The 23,144-nt window shown below is 47.8% G+C and overlaps 1 protein-coding gene across 1 annotated transcript in view; it reads right to left on the reverse strand.

Moving 5' to 3' along the window:
• Nucleotides 1-2,075: 2,075 nt before the first annotated feature.
• LOC144124782 (cytoglobin-1-like) overlaps nucleotides 2,076-23,144 on the reverse strand; it is a 45,992-nt gene continuing 24,923 nt past the window's right edge. Inside the window, exon 2 of the mRNA XM_077657661.1 lies at nucleotides 2,076-2,450. Within this exon, the coding sequence (XP_077513787.1) occupies nucleotides 2,076-2,450 (375 nt within the window). The remainder of the gene's footprint in view (nucleotides 2,451-23,144) is intronic.

The following is a 23,144-nucleotide window of genomic DNA, read 5'->3' on the forward strand; positions in this document are numbered from 1 at the left end:
GCAAACCCAGTTTCGAACACTCAGCCTGCAAAGGAGGTTTGTGTTTCACTCCCAAGTTAAGAGTCCGACTCACAACTCGTACGCTCTAACCACCGTCAAGTTCAAAACTAAGCGATCCTTCGTCACAAGCATTTCAGAGTAGCACTGCGGTCCTGGGCAAATCCGGTTTTTCCGGCTGTCCGACTTTGTGAGAGAAATAGATTTCGTGACAAAAAGGGAAAACACGGAGTAGCTCTTGCGTGATTCCGTTCCCCCGAAGGGACAGCACAATGGATGCGTGCTCTAAAAAGCATCCTAGTTGAAACGGGATGATTACAACAGACTGAACATCTTTTCGTTTCTTTTGAACACTTTTCCCCAGCCTTAAGGTGCAGGTCGCTGCGTGTTTTAAGGCACCCTGATCATCTTTCATTGAATAGGGCACTTCCTAGAATTTCCTAGATCTCTTCCTGGCTCTAGTCCTTCCCAATTCTATGGCCGCTCAAGTGCAATCTATTTCCAATTGAATGTGTTCACTTGGTACTCCCTTTCTTTTAGACACAAGGTTTAAACTTCTTAAGCCGCCTCGGTGCCTCAGTGGCTATGGCGGTCGGCTGCTGACCTGAAAGACACCGGTTCGATCCCGATCGCGGCGGCCAAATTTTGATGGAGGCCAATTCCGGAGGCCAGTGTTCTGTGTGATGTCAGTGCAGGTTAAGGAACTCCAGGTGGTCGATATTTATAGGAGCCGTTCACTATGGCATCCCTCAACCTGAGTCGCATTTTGACGTTAAAACCCCATAAACTATAAAAAATAAACTTCTTGAACATCTTTTCCTAGTTTCTTGCCGACTTCTTGGTAAGAGTTCATTCTTTTCCTGCTCTCTGGTTCAGGGCACTCCTGTTTAGCAGTCCACCGGGTTTAACCTCTCTTCCTCAGCCTTTAGTCAGTAAGTGAGTCAGTCAGTCCGTCACGCTGCCCGGACTGCCCGGCCTGCCCCCGGCCTGCCCCCGGCCTGCCTGGCCTGGCTGGCCTGCCTGGCTGACTGACTGAAGCCTGCTTTCTGGTAGGCTGTCCACCTGCTCACCGGGCTTTGGGCGACATGCCCAGGTGTGTAGAAAAATATGCACACCTGCTCATTATTATAACGCACAGCAGAGGTTCCTTTTGGGCAATGCGATATGGAGAGCTGACGTTTTTACAAATTAAAAGACGGTGCAGGTACTCTATAAAAAGGCAGGATACCGAGTTCAGCCGACTCTGCTATCGGGACTTTGGCAAGCTGGCGGTTTACCAGGATAGATAATACAAGTGTCATTTCGCTCTCAATCATTTCAGGTGATCGGCTTACGTGACTAACCTTCATAAATACTTTTTCGTCAATCCCACGTCCAGTAAACGTTTCATGCCTGTGGTAAGGACTCAGGTATTTAGTCGAGGTCTACTGATTCACGGCTGGAATCCGGACATCGCATGAAGCAGTACCATATAATATCTACGAGGTACCTCTGCGCGTGCTGTTCCTGCCAAGAAGGCAGCCGCAAAATTTATGCTCATATCCTCCTTGATATATAGTCTAAGTGTGCCACTGAACATAACTGCGAGATTTAATAACGCTTCATATGGTGCATCTTGAGCAGCTCTGAATTCTGAGCGCCACCAGTCTGGTAGCGGGAGCACCAAATATCCAAGAGATTTTAGCATGCGCAAGAAAGGTTAGCAATTCTCTTTTATAATCCATTCAGGATATCGGGAACTGTTACTAAGTGCACTGCAAAGATTTAAGAAGTCCAAACGCTATATGCGCGTAATATTTATTGCAAACAACAGATGCGCCTATGCTTTTGCGAAAATAGTTCGAGGAAAAGAACAAGTACACAATCACGGTATCAAGGCGCAGCATAAAACAGAACATGCTCACTACAGCATTTGCAAACAATTTTTGCGTAAAGACCCAAAGCACGAACCTACAATGCTACCGAATAGCGTTAGCAGGGAGATATCAATGTATATTGTAGTTAAGCGCCAAAGGTCTATCGGCGCCGCAGTGGTGATAATCACACTCATATCATGCGCTGAAGCCCCATGCCCTTTTTCAAGGCTTGTGTTTCCTAAGGATGCCCTTCTCCTTGCGCGGGGCTTTCTCTCTGGTGCCTTTGTTGTCATAGGCTGCGCTTCTCTCCTGCATTAACACAGCGTCGGCGTCCACACCTCGCTCCTCGGTTCCCGACATGTCCCTGATAGGGCCAGCGCTTAGCTTGCGGATAATGCGCGGAGGTCTCTTCCGGCTGTCGGCCGCAGGCCTGCTGCCGTCTGCCACTGGCTTTGTCGATGACGTCAGCATCGCCTCGTCCAACATAGTCGTGGTGCGGCTGTGATATTCGGATGCCGACGTAGAGGAACTCGAGGACTTTTCGGCGCGCTCCGCGGCAGCCTTGTCGTACACGTCGTTGATGATGGCCACCATGCACTGCACTCAAGTCGGCGTAAGAAAAGAAGGCATGAGCAGGTGCAAAATGGTAGGGTATGTGTGGTTTCTTTCGTAAACCTGACACCGGCTATAAGAGACGTTGTACTGGAGCGCTCAAGATTAACTTATGACATTTGCAGGTATTTAAGAAGCACTGACACCACACAGGCCGCGGACTACCGTTGTTTATAGCCTCCATCAAAACGTTGATGCCGCGGCCAGGATTTATCCGCGCGATGTTAGGAGCAGCATCCCAACACTCTCCCACTCAGCCGCCGCGTCGGGTGCAGCTTTGCGAAGTATACAAAAAGTAGAGATGCCCTGTGGATTGCTTCTAAATAATAGAGTAGGGTCCTTGAAGCATCCTTATAATACCCACGTTTTGGAGCAACGAGGGGAAAAATTCACCCCCGCGCTGAAGAGATTTAGAAAGCTAGCAGTGCATAAGAAGCCACATTGCATGAACAAGAACAAAACTGATTGTCCTCTATAATTTTCACAAAAAGTGTAGATTGACACTGAAGTTGATTCAGTCTCTAACTGTACCACTTAAAGACTACACAGGGTATAGCGGACTATTTAAAGCAGTTAATCAAAAAGCTAGGCCATTGAAAAAGCTTTTGTAGCCGTAACTATGCGAAATGTGAACAGCCGGCTAGCTCATAAAAACCTCGTCTAGTTTGCAAAAGACCAACATGAGAACTTTACACTGCGGCAGAAAAGGATGACCATAGGATGACCACATACACATTTCATCAGGATTCTCAACAGGTTGTACCTTGCACCCCATAGGCATCCCCTGGTCCCTCACACAGCGCGGCTTTTAACTCTGTATCTTTCCTTGACACTAACATAAAAAGCCTTCTTCCTAAACGCGATGCTCTCACCAGTCTCATTGATACCACTCAATGCAATGTCGTTTTCCAAACTGAAACTTTGCTTATTGAACTAATAGATTACAAAGAATGGCAGATCATATTCCCGGCTTCAATATTTCTCGGCGCGATCGCGGAGGCAAACGAGGCGGCGGCGTGCTGATAGGCATCCGCCGTAACATTCAATGCTTCGATTTAACAATTGACTCACCTCTTGAAATATTGTTCTGCTCCACCGCCTCTTTTCCGCCGATTTTAATCTGCAGTGTTTACCGTGCTCCAGGCAGCGACGCTTCGTTCGTTCCACTATTACATGAGGCTATTAAAAGTGTAACTTCGAAAATTCCGCATGCTACTGTCTTAGTATAAGTCAATTTTAACTTCCCTGCGATATACTGGTCTTGCCCTTCTGAGATCGCATCAAATTTCATCAGTATGCCTTTTTATGACACATGTCAAACATTTGCTTTAACCCAACTACTCTCTTCCCCAACAAGTGAAAATGCACAATCATCTAGCATACTTGATCTGATACTAATCTCTTATCCAGAGAACCTGTTATCTCTTTCATATCTTTCAGGGTTGAGTGATCATTTTATATTCCTCGCCAGGTTTCTCAGCCACATAACAAAACCAAAAAAAGCAACCAAAACACTCCCTTTATATGATAAAAGCGATTACAGCAGCATAAACCGTGAACTTGAGAATTACTTTGCTTAATTTCTTATTGATTTTGAGCAAAGATCTACTGAGACTACCGGCTTCTCTTTAAAAATAAAATGAGTTACCTCATCCAGCGGCAAATTCCTACAATTACTGTGAGTGAGCGTGTTTCCACACATCGGTTCATTAATACACTAAAACGCCTCAATAACAAGAAGGAAAGGCTTTTTCGGGCTGCCAGAAGAAATAATAGCCTTATCACGTGGAAGAAATATTACGAAGCCGAAAAGGTTTATAACGCCCAAGTTTTTAAATCGAAGCAATCAATTTTTAACACCACGCTTTCTGGAATGTTGCGCACAAACCCTCGTCAATTTTGTAAATGCATTATTCCTTACCATAGCAACACATTAACACTTCGCCCGATCATAACAGTGCAGTTGCCGAGCAGGATGGTGCCGAAGTGTTTAACCAAGCCTTTAGTTCTGTAGTTACTCGCGAACCAGACGGGGATCTACCTGATTTTCCATCTTTTGGATTCACTGTGATGCCCGATATATCACTCGAACCTCATGGTATTGTTAAAACAAATCGATTCTTTGAAACTAACCTCATCAGCAGGTATTGATGACATTTGTGTTAAAGTACTAAAAAACACAAACCATATCCCAAGTGTCCTCTTCACTCATATCTTTCAGCAATCCCTTTCGGCAGGCATTGTACCGCCCGACTGGAAAGTGGGTAAAGTCATTCCAGTACCGAAAAAGGGCCTTCATCTTCTCGTCACAATTACAGTCCGATATCTATTACTAGCGTTCCATCAAAACTAATGGTGCATGCAATCTTCTCTGACATCATAAAATTTCTATTCTCTCTTAAGTTCTTTCACGCGAACGAGCACGGATTCATAAAGGGTCTCTCTTGTGACACTCAATTAGCTCTTTTTATAATGACCTAAGCGCTAAACTTGATCTCAACATTCTAGTGGACAACCTGTTTATAGACTTTGAAAAAGCCTTTGACAAGGTTCCACACAAGCGGCTTTTTTTTGAAACTCTCACAAGATAATCCCAATTCCCATATTTTTGCCTGGATTGTAAGGCTAAAGAAGAAGATGCGTCGGATGATTTGAAAAGACGAAGACGAGGTGACAGTGTTCTCGAGAGTTTTTGCCAGCGCTACGCTTGTGTGTCTTTTGCCGATCTGATCCCAGACTGCTGCCGTTGCCGTTCCCGTCGCCCCAGTACCTCGTAACAAACCCCCCGTTACATTTGGTGGAGGTGCTGGGTCTTGCCATCATCCGTCAGCCGCTAACCTCATTGAAATTTCCGTCGACGGCGTTTCTGTCATGGCGCTTGTCGACACTGGTGCTGCCGTTTCCGTCATGGACGCAAAGCTGTGTAGTTCTTTAAGAAAAGTAAGGACGCCAATTGCTGGACTCTCACTGCGCACCGCCAGCGCTCAGAACATCCAGCCGTCAGCAGCGTGTACCGCTCGCGTTGTAATCCAGGGGACCATTTATGCCGTCGAATTCGTCGTACTGCCCTGCTGTTCTCATGCTGTTATCCTGGGCTGGGATTTCCTATCGCGCCATGCTGCTATCATCGATTGTGCTCGAGCTGAAGTCGAGTTCTCTCACCTGCCCGAAGCTGTCTTGGACACTGCCCCTCCTGGTGCCTGTGTTAAGGCCCTACTTGCCGAAGACATTGACCTGCCTCCCTGCTCTTCAGTCCTCGTACCCCTCTCTTGCGGCCCTCTTCGCGACGACACTGTCCTCTTCACTCCGTCCCCTATCTTTCTGCACCGCAAGTGTCTGCCTCTGCCATACGCTGTACTGACTATGTCCGCTGGCCTCTCCGTACTGTTCGTGTCTAACCCATTCTCGTTCCCCAACGCCTTGCGCCTAGGTGAATGTCTCGGCACGGTACAACCATTCGCGTCTCTGCTCATCCGCGAAGAGACGGACGACGCGCCGCACCTCTCCATAGCCGCACTCAGCCCACCTATTGCTGCGCCCGATCCCTCCTCAACCGAAGCATTCCTTCGCTCCATCGACGACAACCTTCCAGCGCCGCAAAGGGCACAGCTTCTCACTTTACTTAATCAGTTTCGCTCATCATTTGACTCACATCAAAGTTCCTTGGGCCAAACTTCCACTGTCACCCATGCCATCGACACAGGTGACCACGCACCGCTGCGACAACGTCCCTATCGTGTGTCTGTCGCCGAGCGCCAAGTTATTGAAGACCAAGTCGACAAGATGCTCCAGAGCGGCGTCATTCAGCCCTCAAGCAGCCCATGGGCGTCGCCTGTGGTGCTCGTCAAAAAGAAGGATGGCTCCATACGCTTCTGTGTAGATTACCGCCGCCTTAATAAGATTACGCGCAAAGATGTCTATCCCCTCCCGCGCATAGACGACGCTCTGGACTCTTTGCAAGGGGCCGAACTCTTTTCATCTCTTGATTTGCGTTCCGGGTACTGGCAAGTTCCGATGAAAGAAGCCGATCGCCCCAAAACCGCCTTTGTGACACCGGATGGCTTGTATGAATTTACGGTGATGCCCTTCGGGCTTTGTAACGCCCCTGCGACTTTTGAGAGGATGATGGACACCATTTTGCGCGGACTTAAGTGGAAGACATGCCTTTGCTACCTCGACGACATTGTGGTCTTTTCCCCGGACTTTGACACCCACCTCTCCCGTTTGAAGCACGTCTTGACCTGCCTCTCTGACGCCGGCCTGCAGCTGAACTTAAAAAAATGCCGTTTTGCCGCTCGTCAATTAACCATCTTAGGTCATGTTGTCTCTAAGCAGGGCGTCAGTCCCGACCCAGCGAAACTTCGTGCTGTGGTTGACTTTCCCAAACCTACCTCCATCAAAGACCTGCGCAGCTTCCTGGGTTTGTGCTCATATTTCCGCCGGTTTATTCGCAACTTTGCGTCCATTGCTGCGCCTTTGACTCAACTGCTGTCTGGAAGTGCGGATTTATCACTGTGGTCTCCAGCGTGCGACGACGCATACACCACCTTGCGCCGTCTCCTCACGGCGCCGCCCATTCTGCGCCATTTCGACTCGGCCGCTCCTACCGAAGTGCACACGAACGCCAGCGGTGTTGGCCTCGGCGCTGTCCTCGCCCAACGAAAACCTGGCTTTGACGAATACGTCGTTGCTTATGCTAGCCGCACACTCACACCAGCAGAACGCAACTACTCCGTAACTGAAAAAGAGTGTTTGGCGATTGTATGGGCCCTCGCGAAGTTTCGACCGTACATTTATGGGCGCCCTTTTGACGTTGTGACCGACCACCATGCGCTCTGTTGGCTTTGCAACCTGAAAGACCCCTCCGGCCGCCTCGCTAGGTGGGCCCTTCGCTTGCAAGAATATGATATCCGCGTCGTGTATCGCACCGGCCGCAAGCATCAAGACGCCGATGCACTGTCACGCTGCCCCCTTCCAGCCGAGATCGCCAGCCTTTCCACCTCCGACGCTTCTCTGCCCTTGCTTCGCCTCAGCGACATGCCTTCAGCGCAACGCATGGATCCCTGGATCGCTTCCCTTCTCGACTTTCTCGCCAACCCGACGGCTGCTTCACCGTCACGTGCGCTCCGCCGCCAAGCTGCCCATTTTGCGATCCGTGACACCCTACTTTATCGCCGTAACTACAACTCCGAAGGTCGCAAGTGGCTGCTCGTTATTCCACGTCACTTACGCTCGGAGATATGCGCATACTTCCATGCTGCCCCCCACAGCGGTCACGCGGGCGTTTTCAAGACCTACACCCGCATACGGCTGCGCTACTACTGGCGCGGAATGTACACCTTTATCATGAAGTACGTGCGCGCATGCATTCCCTGCCAACGTCGCAAGACACCTCCCCATCGTTCTGCTGCTGAGCTGCAGCCGTTACCATGCCCTCCACGCCCGTTCGACCGCGTTGGCATTGATTTATACGGTCCGCTTCCATACACTGCAGACGGCAACCGTTGGGCTATAGTAGCGGTCGATCACCTTACACGATATGCCGAAACTGCTGCCCTTCCGGCTGCCACAGCGACGGACGTCGCCTCCTTCATTTTGCACCGATTCATCCTTCGCCACGGTGCACCTCGTGAACTGCTCAGTGACCGAGGCCGCGTGTTCTTATCTGAGGTGGTGAAGGCGCTTCTCAAAGAGTGCAACACGATTCACCGAACTACCACCGCCTATCATCCGCAGACCAATGGCCTCACTGAGCGATTTAACCGCACACTCGGAGACATGCTCTCCAAGTACGTCGCTTCTGACCACACGAATTGGGATCTCGTCCTTCCGTACGTTACTTATGCGTACAATACCGCTACGCAGTCTACCACCGGATTCTCTCCTTTCTTCCTACTTTACGGCCGCCAACCCTCTGCTACTATCGACACTATCCTCCCTTACCGCCCTGATGAATCCGAATATGGGCCTGTTTCCGACGCCGCGCAACACGCCGAAGCCTGCCGCCAAATTGCCCGGTCACTCACCACTGACACCCAGCATCGCCAGCGCTCCCGCCTCGACCAAGACCAAACCCCACCGAACTACACTTCTGGTGCACTTGTGTGGCTCTGGATCCCTTCAGGAACTCCCGGTCTCTCCTCCAAATTTCTTGCGAAGTACCATGGTCCCTACCGTGTGCTGGAGCGCACCTCTCCGGTTAATTATATCGTGGAACCCCTCACGCCGTCTCCTGATCTCCGCCGCCGAGGACGGGAGACCGTTCATGTCCAGCGCCTCAAGCCCTACTACGACCCCGCCGTCTGGCCATCATCCTAAGTCGCCAGGATGGCTCCTCTTGTCCCCGGGGTGATTGTAAGGCTAAAGAAGAAGATGCGTCGGATGATTTGAAAAGACGAAGACGAGATGACAGTGTTCTCGAGAGTTTTTGCCAGCGCTACGCTTGTGTGTCTTTTGCCGATCTGATCCCAGACTGCTGCCGTTGCCGTTCCCGTCGCCCCAGTACCTCGTAACAAACCCCCCGTTACAGGATTCGTAACTTTCTAACTAACCGGCAACAGTTTGTTTTTGCTAATAAATATTTTTTCTCCCGCTCCTCTGTTATTTCTGGAGTACACTAAGGCATGGTGCTTGGGCCCATCTTTTTCTTATTAATATAAACAACCTACCAAATGACATATGCTCTAACATACGCTTGTTCGCTTATGACTGCGTTGTTTACCGTCCTATACTCACTAACAATGATCACCAACTCCTTCAATCCGACATAGATTGCGTATTATCTTAGTGTCATAATTGGATAATGTCGTTTAACGTGAAAAACTTATCTCCTTTCCTTCTACAGACGTAACTCTGACCCATCTTCAAAGTACTTTATTGCTAACTCAGAAATCACCGCTGTAAAAGCTTACAAATACTTAGGTCTTCATTTGACACGTGATATTAGGTGGTCATACCATGACACACAATTCTGAAAGGAAGCTGATCGCGTCCTCGGGTATTTTCGGCGAAGGATACGTCCAGCACCATGATCGTTGAAATCACTAGCCTATCTAACAATTGCACGGACTAAATTTGAGTATGCATGCGCTATCTGGGACATAGATCAAAATAATCTTCTAATACGCTAGAAGCGATTAAAACGGCGCCTCTAGGTTCATCTTCTCTGCTTATTATCATGAAAGTGTCACCAAGTTAAAATGCAATGCTCATCAATTTTAACTAGCCCACGTCACATCGCAAGATTATGTCTGTATCACAAGTTCTATTATCATGTTCCCAAACGAGTCTGTTATCATCTCAGCCTACCGCATCTCAAGCCGAACTAACCATGAAAAGACCACCTGTCCTCCGCCTGCCCGCACGCACATCTGCTCGGCTGTCCTCATTTTTTGAACGCACCGGGAAGGACTGGAATGACTTACCCGGCCTTAGTGATGGATCAAACTGATTCATCACTATTCAAGTCATTTAGCCGCCACAGTGGCTGAATGGTCATGGCGCTCGGCTGCTGGCCCGAAAAACGCGGGTTCGATCCCGGCCGTGGCGGTCCAATTTCAATGGAGGCGAAATTTTAGAGGCCCGCGTACTGTGCGATGTCAGTGCAAGTTAAAGAACCCCAGGTGGTCGAAATTCCTGGAGCCCTTCACTACGGCATCTCTCATAGTCTGAGTCACTTTGGGACATTAAACCCCCATAAACCAAACTATTCAAGTCATCAGTTGAAGCAATATTATGCCCTGTTACCCAATCCCTCATGTAATACCCCTTCAATGGGGCCTCTGAAGAAGTTATAAATAAATAACTAAACAATACTGCCGCGTGAGTAAACGCCACAGAGGGAGTGCCCATACCGTGCCAATAACAGAAAACTCCGGAGTTCAAAGGCTCCCGACTTATTTAATTATCTACGCCACACATGCGACACAGGACACACCAAAGAACATAGCTTTAGAATAAAATAGAACATTGTTGCTTGAGCATATATAATAGATGCCTTGTTAAATACCACCCACATATAAATACTATCCTATTGTTGGCCTACGCAGCAGCAACCATATTTGGAATAGCTTAAGAGCATGCTTTGAGGCAGGGAATTCAATGCAAAGGGGCGCAAATATCAAACCTTACTTTAAAGTTGGGGATTTACTTAGGAATCATGTGCTGGTCAGGTAACATCAAATCTGTTCAAGGACATAGGTGAGATTGAGCTAAGAAACTACCCACTCTGTATACGCAAGGACTTAAGATACCGAGCGTACCATACGCTTGAAAGAACGCTAATATTATATTATTTAATAAGAAAGCACACGTCAAGGACTTGAAAAATTACCACCAAGCAGCTTACTGTCAGTTGCCTGCATAGTATTTACTAATGTAATCGCTAATAAGAGTCAGATAACCTTACACTTAAATCACCCACATCATCAGGCAGGCTTTCGTAAAAAATATTCCACAATGGATTATATTCACACTACCAATAATGGGACAGAGGAACGTGCAGACTATAACCAACCAATATATATAGCCCTCATTGATTACGCGAAAGCATTTGACTCGGTGGAAAACTGAGCAGTTATACAGGCATTGCGGAATCAGGGTGTAGAACAGACTTCTGAGAAAATGCTCGAAGATATCTATAACAAACCCACAGCTACCATAGTCCCTCACAATGTCAGCAATAAAAAATCCCATAAGAGAGTCAGGCAGGGCGACACACTCTCGCCAATGATATTCACCGCCTGTTTACAGGATGCATTCAGAGGCCTGGATTGGGAACTGTTAGGAATAAGAGTTAATGGAGAATACCTAAGTAATCTGCGAATAGCTAGTGACATTTGCTTGCTGAGTCACTCAGGAGATGAACTGTAAATCATGACCAATGATTTAGACAGGCAGAGCAGAACGACTGGTCTAAAGAATAACACAGAGAAAACTAAAGTGATGTTGAACTGTGTAGCAAAAGAACAGCAGTTTCCAATTTACAGCAAGGTGCCGGAAGTGGTAACTGAATGCGGCTACTTGGGCCAGGTAGTGACAGCTCATCGGGATCATGAGAGGGAAATAACTAGAAGAATAAGAATTGGGTAGAGCGCATATGGCAGACATCCTCAGGCCATGAATGGCAGTATACCAACATCCCTGAAGAGAATATAGAACAGCATTACCTTATCACTACTCACCTACAGGGCGGAAACGTGGAGGCGAACGAAAAGAGTTGAGCTTAGGTTGAGGGCAGCGCAGCGAGCTATGGAAAGAAAAATGATAGCTATAACGCTAAGAGAGTGAAAGCGGACAGAGTGGGTGAGGAAACAAACGCGGGTTAATGACATCCTGGTCGAAATCGAGTAAGAAACGGGCTTGGGCAAGGCATGTAAGGCGATGGCAAGACAACCACTGGTCGCTATGGGTAACCGAGTGGATTGTAAGAGGTGAGCGTGGTAGGGGGTGGCAGAGGGTTACCTGGGTGAACGAGATTAAGGAGTTTGCAGGTATTGGGTGGGCGCAGCTGGGAAAGGAAAGGGTTAATTGGAAAGACATGTGAGAGGCATTTGCCCTGCAGTGGGCGTAATCAGGCTGATGATGATGATGATGAATTCCTGAGTATTTCTTGTGCAGCTGGCGGCAACGTCGCTGCTCGGAAAGCATTAACGGCGCGATTTGCCTAACAGGTGAAAAATCCTGAGTGGGATTCGGTGAGAGTTGTGCGGCATTCCAAAACATGCTTGCAAGAGCGGTGTCGCAAAGTGGAGTCACGTTCGAACCGTCGTGGGAAGCAGACCACAACAGTCGGCATTTCTCAAAACAGGTCTGTGGTCTTCCTAACGGCGGGCGAGTGGTTGCTCCAGCCATCTTGGCCTACATCTCTTCTCGCGTCATCTATGACATCTGACTTCGTGATACAACATTGTCCCGTGAATCTTGAGATGCCCTGAGCTGTTTTCGTGAATCTGCACGCGGCGACCGCTTCAGTGGACTGTCTCCCTGCCAAGGCGCTGCTACCAAACTGAGGAGGCCACAACGAATGCCTCGCGCTCGGCAGCCTTCGCGCTCCGCTACTTAGTTCGGGTGCGAACATCTGTTTGCGCGTTGCGCCACGACCGGCATCACTTCTCCTGCCTTGCTTCTTGGCCCTCGGGAGGACCGTTGGATTCGTGCGCCATCTGTTAGACACGCTCCTCAGGACGCCGGTGATGCTAAATACCGTCAAATAGCTCCTTGTTGCGTTCAGAGAACAGTTATGCGCTCTGCGGCTTTAGGTGCTTGTGGTGGTTGGTGTATTCAGGAATAGCCGCAGGGAATGCTTTCAGTTCCTGGTTGGGAAGTTACTGATGTGTGCGGCCAGGGCGGCAGTCTATGCCGTTGCATTCACCGGCCCGGCACCTCGAATGCCGGTGACTGCTGTTGCTACCACTATATCCATATGGATAATACCTCTGCCTCTTGTGCCGTGAATATTTATCGCCGCGTCACTCTGGGCCCAGCGTGCGGTGTCCTTTGCCAACATACCTCGGTGCATTTTTTCATCTATATGCTGTCTTAATTCTTCCTTCATTCCTATGCCTCTCAGCATCGTAAATGTGTTACTGCAATGTGCGCTGTTGTTAAGTTAAACGGCTTCATGAGCACTGCAACAATATTTATGTATAATACCACTTCCACTGTTCCACAAAGCCTCCAAAACTGCAACAAGGTTCAAACGAATCTCCCGTGAAGCAGAGGAACTTACTGAAATTGAAAGGGAGCGTTCAGCACAGCTTTAAGGCAATGGCGCAATAGGGCATGAAGCATACAGCACGGCACAAGTAGACATGGCGGCAACGCCAAGATGAACAGCTTAAACCCATATGGGACACAACCTGGACCAGAGGGCGCTGCGGACGCCAGTGAACAGCGCCCTCTCCGAGCGATTCCTTCTAATTGATCGGACAGGACGACGAGCTTCGCCACTGACTTGTGTGCGTTGCCTAGCCCGCACGTGAAGAAACGAGTTTCGCGCGCGCGCACTCGTTCTTTCTGGCTCGCGCTTCGGCGCCCTTGAGAGAGGAGCTTGCTTCGCGCTATGCTCTCTCTGCTCGTGCATGGACCCCGTTGTGAGAGAAGAGCGCGCCCGCTCGAGGGTTTTCCGCACACTTTGACACTGCTACGAAAATTTTGCGCCCGCTTTCGTGGTTTAGAGAGGGAGCAGCTCGTGTGCGCGGCGTCAAGCAAACAGTCCAAAAGGGCGCTGTTTTCGTCACGCCCTAGCTTTGTGCCCAGAACGCGTAACCACGTGGTGTACGAAGTGAAAACTGAAGTTTAGCCTGCTTTCCAACGATGCTGCGGCACGAATGCGTTTCGCGTTTTTTTTCTTCGTGTCTTCAAATAGTGCTAGCTCGTCTCGATCTGCTTGCTTCCGCCGTGCGTGCTGGTGACATGTTTCTGCTACCTTTTTCTTTTCCCTTTGCGCGGTGTTTCAATGGATTTGGCGCTATGCTGCTCACCCCAGTGTCACAGATCAAATCGCGCCGAGTTTAGATTTGTGCGAAATACGAAAGCGTATTTCGCAATATAGGTGCGCATTAATGAATCCCATTCTGTTGAGCTTTGAGAGTGTTAGCATGGGTGTGCGGCTGATGCGACCAATATGGTAACGCATTGCCGTTCCTACCGGTGTCGCGCTTGCTTAGCCGCTTCTGCCACATGGTCGTATTTACAGCATATGGCTTATTTACCATACGGATATCTAAAAATCATACCTGTTATTACGTAGCTCTTCAGAAACGGCTTTGCGCACAATGTACGTACAGAATTAGGACGTTAAAACTCACAAACCGCTGGCACAACTCAGTTTTGATGCGCATCGACGGGGCACATAACACTATTGCGCGGCCGCCCGAGGTCAAGCTCAGTGTTGTTAGCGTTACCGAAAAAAAGTAACTAAATACGTTACTGGTTACGTTAAAGAAAGGAGCGCGTTACCGCCCTACGTTACCTACAAAAAATATAGCGCGTAATCGTTACCGTTACCGAAAAAAGTACCGTACATTACTTTGCCGTTACTTCATGGCCATAAATGTTAAGTTTTCGTCACCTTAAGAAATTACGATAACAATTTTATAAAGCTCACATTTCCCAAATAACAACAAGCCTAAACAACGGTTTTAGGCAATATCCGGATTTAACGAGAATATTTTGCACAAATGTGCAGTAGCTTAGCGATGTTATAGTAGCCTAAAGATGCCTGTAGAGTTACATGTGTTCGATTCTAACTGTGTATTACATGATGAAGCCATCTTATGAATGTGGCATTAAACACAAAATGACACTCCATCATCGATTCTAACTTCACGAAGTAAACATCGCTGAACTCTCAACAAACTTAGAGTAATTCTGAAAAATGTGATGTTCCAAAATGATCGGAATGCTTCCACTCTGTAGAAAGTTGTGTGTGTGTGAGTGGTTTGGGAAGGGGAGGTAGGTGAAGGCAAGTGTGTGAATGCGTGTTCGTGCAGGTGTTTTGTGCTTTATGGCTATTCCGTCTTTTTTTAGAAGAGTGCTTTGTCAAGGCCTGCTGTTTTCTGGCATGCATGCAAACCCCAACACGGGTTGTCGGGAGCACCTGTGCATTTTGTTTATTTACATCACTTTAGGTGCTCTGCGCTTTTTTTTCTAGAAAATGGGGCGGAGTGGGTCACAGCTGGAATAAAAAGTAACTAGTAACGTGGCACCTCCAATTACCGAAAAATGTTAACGTAAGTACGTTACCCGTTACAGTTCCGAATTGGTAACGACTACTTTACTAATTTGCCGAAAAACGTAGTGCGTTACCGGTAATGCCGTTACTTGTAACGCGTTACGCACAACAATGGTCTAGCTACAGTGTAATTTGCAGAGCCACACTGCTACTCGTGTGTACGACAAAGACACAAGGTTAGTTCACATGTGGAATCGTGTCTGCCATCTTCGCCTTCGCAGTTGTATGCGCTACCACTTTACATGGTGTCGGCCGAGTAAGTGCACATATATTAAGTGCCCGCCAGCGCTCTCTCCTGTCGCCGCCAGTGATGGATAAGTAGTACTATTTTTAATCAATACTGCAGCGCGCGATAATGCACCGGTACTTCGCATTGAACGATTCCTGCCATCTGGGTAATATCTGTTGACAGCACACACGTCAGTAAGCAAATGCGTCATTCCATAGAAGCCCACAAGTCAAGCAAGGCGCTTCCCCACTTTTATGCAACCACGGTGCCGCGTGCCACTTCGATTACCGCGTAAAAACTGCCCAGCGATGGACATAAACGGCGAACTGTGCAGTAGTCGTCAGGCTGTGCTCGCATCCGCAGCGTCCGCGAGGAGACGGGCACGAGGAGCATGCGGAGGGAGAAAGCGCGCGCAGCACGCGAACACGGCCAGTCAGAGCGCCCCGGCGCCGTCGTGCCCTATCGACGCTTCAGAATTCCGCCGCTACGGGAGGAGAACGGCGCTGTCGTCGCACGGCAAACTGTAGGTTGGGGTCCCTATTCCTCTTGTTTGTCCAGGCTCTGCTCGGCTTGCGGCCCAAGGTGACAGCGCTTGCTACGGAATGCCACGCACACAAGTCTTCTTGGCCTCCAGCGCACCGACTCTGGCATCAGCGACGCAGTGGCCCCTACTCGTTCTGGCAGATAACTATATTAACGGAAGCCCAAAGATGCCACTAACGGAACCGGCAAGCCAAGTGACATCGATACCATCGGCAAAAAAGACGCATCCTGGGGATCGGCTGGCAGTGGGCACGGCGGCAACGCCAAGATGAAGGGCTCCAACTCGTTCCTCTTGTTTTTCCCAGGGGCCCTATTCCGATATTCACATTCGCCTTCGGCGCCATGTTGCCTCTGAGTGGCTCTCAGAAGTGCCAGTCAGCGACAAGGCAGTGCAATGTGGGCGCCAATCATCGTCTTTTGCAGACGCACTTTTCGCGCTTACGTCAACTTGACGTGGCATTGAAAAAACATTTCAGCTGCGCTATTCTTGGTGCCTGGCTGGTAAATATATGTGATTGTGAACGGCAAAAAAGGTACATGTGGTACGTTTGAGAACACATGCGCTCGACATGCCAATTTGGAGAAAATAGATGCATACTGAGAATGGCCGCTTCCTGAAATCTGATTGGATGGAACAATGTCACGTGTAACACGTGATACGCAGCATTATGAAATGATGCCAAATCGACGTTTCATCATTTTTACAATGTGCCGCCATTGCTGAAAACGGCTGCAATTCGCCGCAATAAGTTCGTCCAGCCAAAGGCACCGAATTATCTAAATGAATGAATGCAGCGGTGATTTGCAGTTGCAGCGGTCGCCGCAGTTGAACAAGTATGTATTTGAAGCTAAAATTAAGCTTATAAAAGTATTGTTTTGTTTGCACAATGCAATGAAACGGCGTCGTAAGGGTGCATGTGAAATAAGCAAGGGATCACAGCGTTATTAGCGAGAGCTTAAATATACAGCCGCATAGGGGCGCTAACTGCTCTCCCGTTGGAAACCCTTCGCTTCCAGTGAGAAATCATCGGTCCATGCGGTTAATGTAGCCTGGTAATGGTTGCGTGGGCGGTGCGTTTTTATGGTTTTGATGAGCTTTGCTGATTGTTTCATTTATTCGTCGTTTGCGCAACCCTAAAACTGCGAGAGGAGAGCTTGTTTCGATAGCACCACTACGCTTTCGAGTTGTCTCTGAGTAGACAGCTCTTCAGTGCAATCATGTGACGAGGTTTATGATGTGGTGGCTATGCCAGGATATACTGCGGTGAGAGGCAGGGCCGTACTGCTGAGCTCTGAGGTGCGATAGCTAGCAGTGCACGTCGTGGAACGAATTACCTTTGCGCGCGTGATGAGTGGATGAAGATGTGTGTTCGCGCGGCCGAGCACCAAACTCCAGCAATGTGTCGGGCTTCTCGACACAACATCCGTATGCACTGGCGTACTATGAATCAAAGCGGTGTAAGCAAGACAGCGTAAATTTCTGTCGATAAACGTAAAACGTGACGCCTCCAGCATCATTGAGGTAAGGAAAATAAGAGCTTTAGCGGCGACTGAGTAGCATCATTCTCATTCCTTTTGCATGCAGGCTGAAAATGACTTTAAAGCAAGCAAATGATTATGTGCAGCAATCAGTCGTATCCTTAAGTGTGCAAAAAATTCCGTGAAAGCTTAAAAGAATAAGATAACCGGGCTTAAGCATTACAAATGAAGAACATAAAGGGGATTTCGCCACTCAAGCTGAAATTTTCATAGCAGTGTTACAGCATCAGTTACACAGCAGTCACGTGGAGATGACCGCAGGAGGGCGAAAAAATTTTTTTGCAATTATTTCTGTAAGGGCACGCGGAAAACAAAAATATATGATTCGTGTACAATTTTTTTTACAAGGTGTGCTTTTCCTGCCGGTGAAGTTACCAGCATGCAAGAATTGTGTGTGGGATCCATCCATAACCCATTTGTGTGGATTATCCCTTCATTCTCCTGTACAGCCAGCATAGAAATCATCAAACTGGTGAGCACGTGCTTATTGTGTTGTGACAGGCATGTAGAGTTAACGTGTTTACCTGGAGTATGAATGCATACAGCTAATATATCTGATTGCATTTATACATAGTTTATTGAGAAAGGAAGGACTGTTAACAGAACTGCATATCAAAATAATGTAAATGAATCACGACCATAGTTTTCGGATGCCTGCAGAGATAGGTGTGGGTGACACGCAGTGCTCTTCTGTGGCTTTGGATTTCTCTTAGTGACCACAATGCCACAGTGCAGCCTCATTTTGATCGGTGCAAAATGCAAAAGCATGCATATACTAAACAACTTAAAGTATTCATAAAAAATGAACTTGTACCCTTCCCTGCAACCTGTTTTGTAGTGGTTTCTTTTACTGACAATAAAAATGCTGTAATATGAAATTATTCGTGGCCATCAGTTTTCAAAATCTGCAATCAATTACCTGTACCTATTGTGGAAACAGTACATTTTGGCACTAAAGATTGGTTTTGCACTGAGCATAGTTTACTATCACACAAGAAACTAGACTGCAGTTGAACTTGCAGCTTCAACAATTTCACTATTTGGAAACCCAATGTCTAGCTTGTTCGAAGATTTAAGTGTACAACATTAACTTGCCGGTGATGGTGTGCGTCAAATGCAGATGTGGCGGACAACTCTGACCGTGTTCACGTCTCGGCTGGACTAGTTACCTAGCTGGGTGGACATACCAGGCTCCTCAATGATCACATGAGCTGTCTGCAAGATGTCAAGTACTGCATGGCATGGTCAAGAGTTCGCTTCGAAGATCAGCACAGCTTCCGTTGTGTAACAGAGTGCATTCATCCACACTGAGCTGCAGGATCATAAGACCACCGGCGAACAGTGATAATAGCAGGAGCATCAACATCTACGACACGGAGGAGGACACAGCACCATTTTGGTTCTGCGTGAAAGGAAGTGTATGATCAGCTGAGTATGGGACTCGCACTCACTACCAGGGTTTTCACATGTAGCTATGCCAGAAGCAATCAATGTGCATTTTCTCTTTTCAAATTTGACAGCATACTGCTAAGAAGCTGATGAAGTCTTCTTCATTTGGTGCTCTTCTATAAGCATGATCATATTTTTGCTTTCAATTTATTAGCGGTATGCATGACAACAGAGCTTAATTTCAAGGCGAAAGCCTTTATATGCTCATGACCCGCCAGCAGGGGTGTTCGTAGAAAAGTGTCACAGTATAGCTATCGATCAAAGATTGTCGAGGTTTCCACTGAAATTTCTAGTTGTGAGAACCACTTCGTCCTATACTCAAAAACCTTACTTTTCCTCAAAACACATGCTTTCACATTCCTCCACGTAGGCAGACAAGTCTCCTCGCAGTTAAATAGTAATTAGTCCATTAGCAATATTAGTGCTTATTACCTGTGCTTGGGCCTATTGCGCATGCGTGTGACGTCATTGACTGGCGCCACCACCGTTCGAGAGGAGCGCTTCCCAGGCAATCTTGCCAGACGCCTCATGAATGCCGATCTGGAAGGATGCCGCCTGAACGCCCTCCTGTGTCTCCAGCAACCAAGCGTGCGCGTGCGATTGCGAAAGTGTTGTGAAGCGAACAGTTGTGGAGACTTTAATAAACATCTCCACACATCAGCGACACAAGTAGCAACACTGCGCGAATGGCTTTCGCCTCACCACACTTTAGGTACACAAAGTGCCCCCCGCCCCCCCTGAATATTCCTCTGGTGCTGCAGTTTTTCGTGAGTTACGAAATGTCCCAAGTGCTTTCCGCCTACCTGTGCATGTAAAACATGCCTTACACAGGCAAGTTGCAACACCTAAAAGGCATAGCAACTTGTCTCGCGCCCCATTATAGTAGGAGGACACCTTTTTTTTTTAAAGCGAAATTTATTGCCCCTGGGCATCAATGATGGGTGAAGGTGTGAGGAATGATCTAAATGAATGGAAAAAGGTTAGTTGATTTGACGAAGTCCAGTAGAGAACGATGGTACGGTCCCTGCGTCCAGGCAATGTATGAAGAAGGTTTGTTTGGTGAAAGACCTGCTACCATCAGGTGTCGGATCCTTGTAGGCTTGAGAGCTGGGGAGTCCCACAGTAAGTGATGAATGTCGGCCTCAATGTCCTCGTGTTTACATACCGGACACCCTGGCCGAGGAAACAATTTCGGTACTGAGGCCACTTCCGAGTAATGGCTGGTGTGAGGGCAACCCCGACCCGGATCCTCCTAAGCGCAAACTCCTCTGCACGGGTGGGTCCGCGGGGGAGGGTTACCGCACACGGAGGTATGAGAGCACGTGTGCGGCGCCGGAGGAGTTCCTTTCTTGATGAAAGGAGGGTAAAATTGTCCAAATGAAGGAGCCGAGGCGGTGATGAGTTTGGATTCGCAAGGCGGGTCGCTAAATCTGCCTGCCTTTGATAGGTCAGCAGATCCCGTGGGACCCACTCAATAGGTACAATAGGTACTGGCTGCGGGATGCGTGCCGCGAGCCGGTGGATGTCCTGAAATATCGTGGGACAGCGGCTAACACGTCGTAGCAACCGGACAACTTGAAGGGCGTCAGTGCGGATGACAACGCGGGCCGCAAGGAGCATAGTTAGGTCGGCCACAGAGCAGAGTGCTTCTTGAACTGCAACGAGTTCAGCACAAAAGGACGAAGGGGGTTCCGTAAGCTGAAACCAAGAGGTTTGATTCAGGGCAGGTATGCACGGGCAGTAGATAGCTGTTGTTGCTTTGCAGTTTTACAATTGATCCTTCAGGCAGGCAAGCATATTGTTCCTCAAATTTCTGGCGAAGCAATGATGCTGAATAAGCACACACTTAATCTCAGCATTTGACGGCATTACGCGACAGTGTTAATAGTTCCCTGCAGTGGTTTCTCTTCACACATACAGTCACTGTTGTTCATTTATGTTCTCACGTGTATCACAATTATCTCAACAAAGTTCTACATTCTTGTTTTTGAACACTCGCACATTGAAGTTCACTTGCATTATATTACTGTAGACTGAGTGGCAAATGTCTAGTTCACTGCAGTAATTACATTTTAGGCTTCAAATCAAGCCTGCAGCACACACACATCATCCCCGCTTTGTATCTCAGTAGAGTCAATCTTTCCTCCATGGACTACAACATTTGTCCGTAAAGTTTCGAGGCTGATTTATTTTCTTCTCTAGGGATGACTCCCCAAAACAAATGTTGGTGCGTATGTGAAGCGCCATGTTTTCCGGCTATCCTGAGCTTCTTACATTAGTTGCTGCGGCAGCCGCTAGATGGCACTACATGTAGAAATATACGTTTTCCCTAGTTGTCTGCTCATTCTACTGTGAGAGATTCTGGAGAGATGGACGTCCACCTCGAACAGCGTGTAAACATAAAATTCTGTGTGAAGCTTAGCAAGACAGCAACACAGACGTATGAGCTCCTTCAACCTCACGGAAAGTAAACAGCGTGGCTCAAGCTGGAAAATCTTACAGCAAGACCGCATCATTACAGTCCGCAACCTTTCAGATGCTCTCGACGTTAGAAAGACAACATGCCAACAAATTTTTTGTGAGAACTTGGGGAAACGAAAGCTAAATGCCAGACTTGTGCAGCACTCTCTCACACAGGGCCAGAAGAACACGCGGGAATCAGTGAGCACTGATTTGCTCTCCGAGGCAGAGAAGGATGCAGTATTCGTCGACAGCATCATTGCTTAAGACGAAACAAGGAGCTTTCTATACGATCCTCAAACAATGAGTCAGAGCGCGGAAAGGCGGTCCACAAGCTCTCCAGCGCCGAGAAAGGTGCGGTGACAGAAGACGAAAACAAAGACGATGCTATTTTTTTTCGATGATGCAGACGTCGTCCCAAAAGGGTAGATGGTGAATCTGGAATTTTATATCCGCGCGCTCCAACACAAGCGTGACGCACTGCGACGCCATCGCCCTGCCATATGAACATCTGGACAATTGAGCCTTCTGCACGATAATGCAAAGCCGCACACTGCTCTCAGCATGACAAAATTTCTCCCGAAGAACAACATTACTGTACTTTCCCATCCGCCATACTCGCCTGACCTCTCCCTATGGGATTTTTTCTTGTTTCCTTATGTGAAGAGAGCCCTAAAAGGTCGCTTGAAAGGGAGCGTGGAGGCTATTCAAGACGCCACGAGAAAGGAGCTGACAGCCCTGCCAAAAGAAGCGTTTTCCAACTCTTTCCAAGACCTCAAGAAGCGTTAGAAACTGTGCATAGACTGCAAGGGGGACTATTTCGAAGGGGTGCTGCACAAATTATTTCAATGCTAAAAGCATTTTTTAAGGACTCAGTCTCAGAACTTTAGGGACAAAGGTTGTAGTTGGTAGGATGTGCCTGGCTGGTGACTCAAGGGTTTTTGAAGCCAGACTGAAATTTAATCGCATTTTTTGTAGGTGAAAAGTTCGATTCATGCGCTGACTTTTGATTTAAATTGCAAATTCTATTTTTAGTAACTTTTATTTCAGACATGCACGCTTGGCCCGGTTTCTTGACATAATCCCGGCTGGATAATGCTGCGTTTTCTGCTTAATGGCAGCCTTAATGATGCCCTGTTATAAACCACTACTTGACAGTGGCGTGTGCAGGCTTTCCATACCTTTCTTTTCTGGTTGCACATACCACCCAATAACATCTTAACACTAATTGCAAAGTCATCACATGCCACACAGCAATAAAAATATTATCTGGTAGTAATCACAGAGAAAAAAATTCTGACAGTCCAAAACAAAATATCAGCCTATTTCCACTTGAATTGTTTGATTTCATTCTCCTGCTTGAACTTGAAGAGAAAATAGCCAGCAAAGCTGCACACGAACGTAATCTTTCAGGAAGCCTAAATTTATGCACAAGCACTTTCATTGACTTCAATTTCCTCATTTTGCAACGTGTTCTACCATTTTATTCAGGATCAATAATTTCTGTTCATGCCTCTTGGAAACTAACACACCGACTTACTTGCCATGTTTCAAGCTGCTTTAATCGTGCTACAAAACATAGTTTACCTTCCATGAGCACACACCACTGTGCATCTGAAGGGTTCCATTTTTTTTCTTTCACGTAGTCAAGGACTGTAATAGCCTTCTTGCCAATGTAGTTCACAACGGTAATCTTGCGCACTTCAAGTGCTTGTTTGAACAA

The sequence above is a fragment of the Amblyomma americanum genome, chromosome 1 (assembly GCF_052857255.1).
Source record: "Amblyomma americanum isolate KBUSLIRL-KWMA chromosome 1, ASM5285725v1, whole genome shotgun sequence".
NCBI lineage: Eukaryota > Metazoa > Arthropoda > Arachnida > Ixodida > Ixodidae > Amblyomma > Amblyomma americanum.